Source organism: Podarcis pityusensis (assembly GCF_964106645.2).
Source record: "Podarcis pityusensis genome assembly, chromosome: 12".
Classification (NCBI taxonomy): domain Eukaryota; kingdom Metazoa; phylum Chordata; class Lepidosauria; order Squamata; family Lacertidae; genus Podarcis; species Podarcis pityusensis.
Genome location: NC_138037.1, coordinates 17,547,342 through 17,556,352, shown reverse-complemented (window position 1 = coordinate 17,556,352; position 9,011 = coordinate 17,547,342). Strand labels below are relative to the sequence as shown.

The window sequence follows — 9,011 nt, the reverse complement described above, 5'->3', positions numbered from 1 at the left end:
AAAAAGCAAAGCTCTGAGGCGAAATACCTCAGCTGCCCCTCCCAGCCTGCCTTAGATTTCAGATGGCACTATTTGAAAGCAAACTGCTTGTAGATTGGGAACCCATGTACACTTTTGAGTTAACAAGGCTGCTCCCTGTTGTCAAATCATACTCAGCTCCAGAGTTGGCAATGAATCTTAAGGGAGAGGGAACATGGGTCCTCCAGAGGTTGCTGAATTACAACTCCCATGAGCCCCAGTCAGCATTGCCAGTGGTCAGGGATGATGGGAGATGTAGTCCAACAGCATATGGAGAAACCATAGGCTCCCTATCCTTGTCTGTGGGAAACCTTTGGCCCAGCAGAAGTTGCTGAACTACATCCCCCATCAACGCTGGCCATTGGCATGCTTGCTGGGGCTGATGGGAGTTGTAGTTCATTAACAGCTAAAGGACCAAAGGTTTCCCATACCTTTCTGAGAGGAACACTAGTAAAGCACAGGGGGGGGAATCGGTGACACTTCAGATGTTGCTGGACTCCAGTTCCCATCATCCCTGAGCAGGCTGGCTGGGGCTGATGGGAGTTGGACAGCAACATCTGGACTGCCACTGATTCTCCAATCCTGACTTAGACAAGCCCATTTAAATCTTGAAGGTGCAAACCCTAGACCCCTTTAAGCCTCCCATGATTTTTTCCTAGTCAACTCTGCTCTTAGATGATATGCAAAATTTCACACTTACTCCAGAGTCAACCCACAGGAATAATCAGGGCATTGATAGGGGGATGTTTCCCCTCCCAAACAGATCATTTATCATTATTTTATTGACAAAATAGAATACTCAAATATTTGCTCTTAAGAGGGAGCAGTTGGTGGTAAGCCTCTAAACTTTTTTCTTTTTACAAAAAAAATTTACAGACTGTAAAGCATTTGGGTTATATACATATCTTACACATTTTGTACAAGGTACCAAATAATTATATAAATACATCTTTTAACATAGGAAACCCGTATTTATTTGGGGTGTATAATTAAGACACAACTTGAATGTGTTTAAGGCATCTGCCAGTTTGTTCATTTGATTTTGTTTTTTAAAAAAGAAAGTCATTTTGTTTTTGTTTTTTAAAAAGAAAGTTTCCCAAACCCTGCAGTCCTATCATAGACACCTGCTGCTTTGATGTCACCTTTTGAGTTTGAAAGGAGGAGAAAAAGCAAAGCAGGGGGAACCCCATCCAACAACCAAGAGGACTCCCGCCAGTCCAAGGACAGTCCTTTGCTTTGGGAGCCCGGTGCCTTGAAGTATGGAGCACGTGACTCTAGACAAGGCTGAGGAGGAGCTGGCCTGGCACTTGACAGCCTCCAGCAGCTGTATTCGTCCTGCACCTGGAGAGGCCACTGGGAAGCTTGGGAATGAAGGGGAGGCAGGGAATATAGTCAGCTGCACCCTCTCCCCACCTGTCCCCAAGAACTCCATCTTTTACACCTGGGACAAGGGCATCTGTTTTGGATATGAGACTGAGCTGGCGGTGCCAGACCTCCACGTTAAGCCGGTGCTGACGTCGCTGTACATGGACCCCGCTCCGCCCCCCAGTCCCCCCACCGCAGCGGCAGTCACCATGCCCCCTCCGCCACCGCCAACCGCTCCAATGCTCCCTGCCGCCACTGCGGCGGCGGTCCCCTTGCTGGCCCAGCAGCAACGGGTGCAGAGCGCCTTCCAGGACTCCAGAGTCTTCCCGGACCAGACCCACACTCCGGACGTGATGCCAACCACGAGGCACATGAAGTACTTGAGCATAAAGACCGCGTAGTCCGGCCGGCGCGCCTGGTCGGGCTGCTGGTCCCGCAGGCAAGGGCAGTTGTGCGTGGCCTCCCAGCGGGGGCGGTTGTGCTGCTCGTAGAAGAGGCAGGCCACCACGCTGGCGGCCGGGACCGTGTAGAGGACGGTGAAGAGGCCCAGGCGGATCATGAGCTTCTCCAGCTTGTGCGTCTTGGTGGGGCCCCCTTGCTGCTTGATGACGCTGCGGATGCGGAAGAGCGAGACGAAGCCCGCCAGCAGGAACATGGAGCCAATGGCCAGGTATATCAGCAAGGGGGCCAGCACAAAGCCCCGCAAGTTCTCCAGGCTCTGGTTGCCCACGTAGCAGATGCCAGCCACGGGGTCCCCGTCCACCGAGCTGAGAGCCAGCACGGCAATGGACTTGACGCTGGGCAGCAGCCAGGCGGCCAGGTGGAAGTACTGCGCATAGCCCGCTATGGCTTCGTTGCCCCACTTCATGCCAGCCGCCAGGAACCAGGTGAGCGACAGGATGACCCACCAGATGGAGCTGGCCATGCCAAAGAAGTACACCAGCAGGAAGACCACTGTGCACAGGGCAGGGCCAGTGCTCTCATAGCGCACGTGCTCCGCCACGGCTAGTTCCGGCTGCAGCTCCGCAGCGCCCCCTGCCGCCCCGCGCCCTCCGACTGCCGCGGCTGCTCCTGCAGCGCCCCCTCCGGCACCCGCCGGCACTGCACCCGCCGCCGCGCCGCCGCTGCAAGCCACTTTCTCGTGGCCGGCGACGAGGCGCACCAGGTAGCCCAAGGAGACGAAGAGGTAGCAGGCGGCCAGGAAGATGATGGGCCGCTCGGGGTACTTGAAGCGCTCCATGTCGATGAGGAAGGTGGAGACGGTGGCGAAAGTGGAGATGAAGCACAGGATGGACCACAAGCCGATCCAGAAGGCGGTGAAGGCGCGCTCGTCGGGGCTGAAATAGGGGTTGTGGCAGGGCAGCGCGCAGTTGGCGATCTGGCCGGTCTTGACGCGGTTGTAGAGCGGGTGGCGCTCGCTGGACACGGAGACCATGGGCGCGCGGCACTGGCAGCCCGGCTCGCAGGGCGCCGGAGGCCGGGCCTTGCGCAGGGGCGGCTCGGCGGGCGGCGGCGGCGGCGGAGGGACGGCCGCGCCGGGGATCCTGGCGCCGCCGCCGGCGGGCTTGCGGTGCGGCGGCTTGGGCTGCGGGGGCGGCGGCGCGGCGGTGGCGAGCTCGGTGCGGTTGTAGTCCATGCAGAGCGTGTCCTGGTTGCCCTGCTCGGGCAGGCGGTCGCAGCGCATGCGGTCGGGCCAGGCGAAGCCGTACTGGCGCATGAGGGGCGCGCAGCCGGCCTTGGCCCGCTCGCACACGCTGCGGCACGGCGGCAGCGGCTTCTTGTAGTCGTCCAGGCAGATGGGCGTGTACATGCTGCACAGGAAGAAGCGCAGGTCCGCCGAGCACTGGATCTCCACCAGGGGCCAGAACTGGTGCACCTCCAGCCCCGCCTCGTCCTGCGTGTCGTGGTTGAACTGGTTGGGCATGTACGTGTAGTTGTAGCCGATGCCTTTGCACAGGGGCACCGTGATCTCCTGGCAAGACAGCTCCTTGGCCGACGACGCCGACGCGGACGAAGAAGACGCCGAAGAGGACGACGACGAGGCGGCGGCGGCGGCGGCTGCAGCCGCGGCAGCAGAAGCGGCGCAGCTAGAGCGCGGCAGCCCCGGCGACCAAGCCGGCAGCAAGAGCGGGAGGAAAGCCACGGCCAACAGGTAACTGCGCTCCATGCTCGGCCCGGAGCGGCGGCGGTGGCGGCAGCGCGTCCAGGCAGACTCCTCGGGCGCCGAACGAGCCAGCCACGCCGGTCCTGCTGCTGCTGCTGCTGCCGCTGCCAAGCCGATCTCCTCCGCCGCCGCTGCTCCGGGCGCCACCTCTCCAAGCTCCAGCTCGCCTCGCCGCCTCCTTCCCGCGAAGCAAGTGCGCCCTCTGGCCCGGCAGAAGCGGCGGCTCGGGGGATCCCCCGCCGCTTTGGGGCGCCTCCTGCTTCTTCCCTTCTCGGCTCAGTCCGCTTCCCGCCGTCTCGCGTTCATCTCTTCCCGGCTCGGCTTTGTCGCAAGGACTGGCTCGGCTGCTGCTGCTCGCTTCCCGCAACTTTCCCCCAGCCGCGCAGTGTCAAGATGGCTGAGGAGCCCCGAAAGCTGCGGCGGCGTTCAGCGCGCTCTCCGCGCTTCCCGGGAGATCGCCGGTCCCCCTGCGCCCAGCGAGTCGCCTTCCCGATCCCTGAGCAGCTGCGGGAGACTTGCAGCGCTCGCTCGCTCGCTCCCGAAGAAGCGCTGCCACCTGAGAAAGAGAGAGAGGCTCGCGGAGCGGCAGTGGCGGCGGCGGCAGCAGCCCCGCCAGTCCCTTTGGCACAACTTCTCGCTCGCTCCAGCTCCAGCAGCGCCAATCCGGTGGCCGCGCTCTCAGGGATATTTATAGAGGAGGATGCCAGGCCCCGCCTCGCCTGTCCCAGCTACCTATCACGAGGGCTCCGGGCGGGGAACGGGGACCCCGACCCAGCAGGCTCGCTTAAGGTGGAGCGGCTTTCGCACCGGGGTGGGAAACCGACTGCCGCTGCTGGCCCTTTAAGGCCCTGGGCTCGCTGTCGGTTCCTCGGTGTTTTTTTCTTTTAAAAAAGTGTAAATGTCCCGCTTTAACGCTTTGGCAGGTAAGTTGCATAAAAAAGGGATTCTGCTCCAAACAACACCCAAGCTAAACACCCGTTCCCAGTCCTATAGTGGCTAGTATTCAATGCACATATAATAAAAATGAAGGTTTCTTCCCCAGAAGTTCTGTGTTACATTGTTAGTGGGGCTTACAAAAACACTTTCCCAGGCTTGAAATGCTTGAGCTCAGCGGGGGCGCATGCAACAGCGTTTCCTTTTAGTTAACAAACAGTGTTGCAAACAGGTGTCCTGTGTGTCTTCGTGCAAATTCTGCAACCGAGGCGCTCCCTTGGGAATATTATGGGAATGGGATGAGGCGCTGCTTCAAATGGCATCTATCTAGCTGGAGCGGCTAATGGTAGCAACTGCTGCTGCTGGATTTGCTACGTAGATTTCACTGGGATGTGGAGCACCATTACGTTTTGGTCTGGGTGGGTTGGCAGCAGGTGGCACCAGTTTATTCATTGCCTTCCCTGCCAGGTTCAGAAAATATTCATTCTTCAGGCAGTTTCTCTCCCTCTCCCTTCAAATCTTGGCAGTCACCTTTTATATTATGTGTTTATTTAATATGGACTTGCCTATCCCACTCAAAGGGACATGGGTGGCGCTGTGGTCTAAACCACTGAGCCTCTAGGGCTTGCCAATCGAAAGTTCGGCGGTTCGATTCCCAGCGATGGGGTGAGCTCCCGTTGTTTGGTCCCAGCTCCTGCCAACCTAGCAATTCGAAAGCATGCCAAAAAGTGCAAGTAGATAAATAGGTACCGCTCCGGTGGGAAGGTAAACGGCATTTCTGTGCACTGCTCTGGTTTTGCCAGAAGTGGCTTAGTCATGGTGGCCACTTGACCTGGAAAAACTGTCTGTGGACAAATGTTGGCTCCCTCGGCCAGTAAAGCGAGATGAGCACCGCAACCCCAGAGTTATTCGCGACTGGACTCAACTGTCAGGGGTCCTTTACCTTTTTTAAAAATTCCCACTCCATCCCCATACCAGAACTGGGGAATCTTCTTCATCCCCATCTCTATAAGCACGAGGCTTTTAATCTCAGGGTTGTGGATTCGAGCCCCACATTGGGCAAAAAGATCCCTGCACTGCAAGGGGTTGGACCAGATGACCCTTGTGGTGCCTTCCAACTCTACAATTCTATGATTCTATACACAACCCTGGAGGCTCCATTGCCCAGGAGACTAGTTTCTACACATGTCGCTCTGTATCCTCCATCCAAGGCAGGCAAGAGGCATCATCAGAGTTAAAGGACACTTTCCAGCCAGGCAAAACCACCTGGGGGGGCGGGCAAAGTGAAGGGCTAGTGAAGGGGTGGTGCCTGGGGAGAGTCCAGCGGGCCAGACAGAGAGGTATGGAAGGTCACATTCACCCTCTGGGCCTGCGATGCCTTACCCCTGGACCTCTGCAAAAACTCCTCTTCCTACGCTCCTTAGCTAATCACACCATTTCCACTGTCACAGTTTGGGCTCTGGGCTTAATGGTCTTCCAACTCTTCTCTGGGTGGCAATGTGTGTTGGTTCTCTCATTTCAAAAGTTGGCAAGCCAGCCAGTTCTACTGTGCTTAGGTATTATCCTGCCTGATCCACTGAGTTGGGGGCCCTGGTCTTTGGCCCCAAAGTCCTACCCTGACAGCACTACTGATAGCTAAACCTAAGTGTGTGTGACTCTGTATTCTGACTCTGTTTCTTCTTGCATCCATCCTCTCTTGTCTCTCCTGGTCTGAATTTTAGATTGTAAGCTTATTGGGGCAGAGACCCTGATTTTGATGTTAAGCGTTTTGTTCATTAACGGCATAGCATCTTTTTGCTATGCCAATTTCCTTCAGAGGCCAGGAAGCAACAATATAGGAAGTGTGTTGTTTAGTATGTGTACTAAGCAAATTGTGCACTTAACAAGTTTGAAATGGGATTTACTTTTGCTTAATGGGTTTATCATGCAGGCGCAAGGGATCTCATGTGCTCCCATGATAAGCTCATTAAGCAGACACAAATCCCATCTATTTTGATGGCACTTATCTTCCACTACAGATAATGTTTTGCAAGTGTGCTTAAATGGACCCCCCACTTCTAAACTTTTTCTACATTTGCTTCCCTGCTGACCCACCACTCATCTGCCTAACCGATGAGTAAGCAGAGAACATTGCGCACAGAGATGTGTCTCCCATTGCTGCACTGAATAACTGAGGGAAAAGCTTGCTAAAATAACTTTCAGCAGGAGTGCTGCCCTTTTCTTCTCCTTACCTCCATACTCTTGCCTGCTTTCAGTCTCGCTCACCAGTGAGCTTAGGGTTTGACAGCTGCTCCATCCAGATAGGGGCAGGGGAAGAACAGCAAGAGGGAGTTAACAAGACCTGTCTGCCTGCTTGCCCCAGGCAGTGACCCAAAGCCCAGGAACTATGAAGCTCCTTATTTCAGCAGCTGCAAAATGGTTCTGCTCAGAGTCTCAAACACAGAGGGAAGTTGCATGGGAAGGTAGGTGCCTTGTACCAAGTAAGGCCAACAGTTCATCAAGCTCAGTACAGTCTAGGGTTTCAGACAGTGACCATCCCCAGTTCTGCCTGGAGATGCTGTGGCCTGAATCTGGGACCTCCTGTGTCCAAAGCAGATGTCCCACCACTGAGCTATGGCCCTTCCATACAAGGGCACTTTTAGGATGAATTGACCATCTTCTGGCCACTGGCAGCAGCAGATCATACATGGAGTCGCACTGCACACTTTGACAACTCTGGAAGTAAAACATATCATCCATTCATTCATTCATTAATAAATAAATGGGAGCTCTTATATTAGATTAGACCACTAGTCTTATCTACCTTGGTTCTGACTGGCAGTAGCTCTCCGGGATCTTGGGAAAGCTTTTTTTCTAGTCCAGCCCCCCGAGATCTATTTTAATCCAAGAAATGAGATGTGGAACATTGGACCATTGAACATACTCCAGCATAGAGCTTTGGACTTTCCACAAGTGCTGGTTCCTTCAGTGTGAATAGAAGGGAGCCTGCAGAGCTGGCAAGGGTTAGGCAAATTCCACGTCGGGCCCCATTAGGAAAGGGATCAAGAAGATCAAATGCCAATATTGTCACAAGTCTACAGTGCGGCCACACTGGGAATACTGCCGTTCTGGTTGCCACACCTCAACAAGGATATAATGGAGCTGGGAAAGGGCCACCGAAATCCATCAAAGGGATGGAGAAACATCTGGGGCTTTGCAGCTTAGAGAAAAGATGAGTAAGGGGTGCATGAAAGAGGTGTGTAAAATTGGGCATGGCATGAACAAGTGGCTGGGCCATCATGTTACTATGTCCTTGGGTCATCCAATGTAGATAAATGTTGAGAGACTGAAAATACGTTGTCCTATGCCATAGTTAAAGGAGGGAATTGCAAGCTGTACTGGTGGCCACGAGCCTGGATAGCTTTAAAGGGGGAATTAAACAAATTCCTGGCCACCAACAGCTACATGATTGTTATATATTAAATCCGGGATCAGAGAGAGGATGCTCCGACTGCTGGGAACCATGAGCAGGAGAGTGTTATTGCAGTAATGTGCTACTTGTGGGCTTCCCATGGGATTCTCATTGGTCTCTGGGAGAAGCATGCTTGACTTGATGAGCCTTTGCTCTGGTGCCATGGAGCTTGTGGGACGAGGATATATAACCCCCCAATGCAGAGGCCCGTATTCTAAATATATTTTGCATATACCATGAGGACTAGAAACTGAATTTTTACATCCCCTCCATTTTATCACATGAGTGCTACGAGTGGCGTAGCGTGGGGGGTGCAGGGGGGCCCGGCCGCACCGGGCGCAACATCGGGGGGGGGGCGCTCGCACTCGCAGCTCTCTGCCCCTACCTGGCTCACTCACTCTCTCTCACTGCAGTGCTGGCTGTGTGAATCCGATCCGAGCCACTGGGTCGCCGCCCACTGTGGAGGGGGTGGGTGCCAGGTGTGCGGTGCAGAGAGAGAGCGAGGGACTATCTGGGGGAGGGACAGTGCAGCGGCCGCCCAGCGCAGCGCTGAGCGCGGGAGAGAACCACACCAGACCAGACCAGGCAGCAGCAAGAAGAAGCTGGCAGCGGCGGCAGGTTAGGGGTTAGGGGGCGCAAATTACTTGCCTTGCTCCGGGTTAGGGGGCGCAAATTACTTGCCTTGCCCCGGGTGCTGACAACCCACGCTACGCCGCTGAGTGCTACATATGAAAACATCATGGGTCCATGGTGTGGAAGAGCTGATGGATGCTCCTGATCTGAAGTGACCCAGTGAAAACACAGTCAAAGGAAGAACAAATATTCATCCTCAGAGCTACCTCCCTCTCTGGCACAGACAGATGCACATGGTCAGATTGCAGCAGAGTGCATGAACAAACCTAGAAGAAGAATAAAAATGTGGCTTTGCACACTTAATGGGTTATTGGTTGCTATTCAAATTAATTTTAGTAGGGGTGTGTGTGTTTTAAGAGGGGATCCATAACTAGGAGCATAGTCACAGAAAGCTTGCGTGCCAATGGAGGAAGTATTTGCCTTCAGAATTTTTACACAGGTTGAGCA

General features: G+C 54.8%; 1 protein-coding gene across 1 annotated transcript; it reads right to left on the bottom strand.

The window, feature by feature from the left end:
- Positions 1 to 780: 780 nt before the first annotated feature.
- FZD8 (frizzled class receptor 8) lies at positions 781 to 3,676 on the bottom strand. The gene has a single exon (XM_080974084.1). It carries the CDS (start codon positions 3,548 to 3,550, stop codon positions 1,454 to 1,456), a length of 2,097 nt encoding a protein of 698 aa, XP_080830210.1. The 5' UTR covers positions 3,551 to 3,676; the 3' UTR covers positions 781 to 1,453.
- Between the last annotated feature and the right edge of the window lie 5,335 nt (positions 3,677 to 9,011).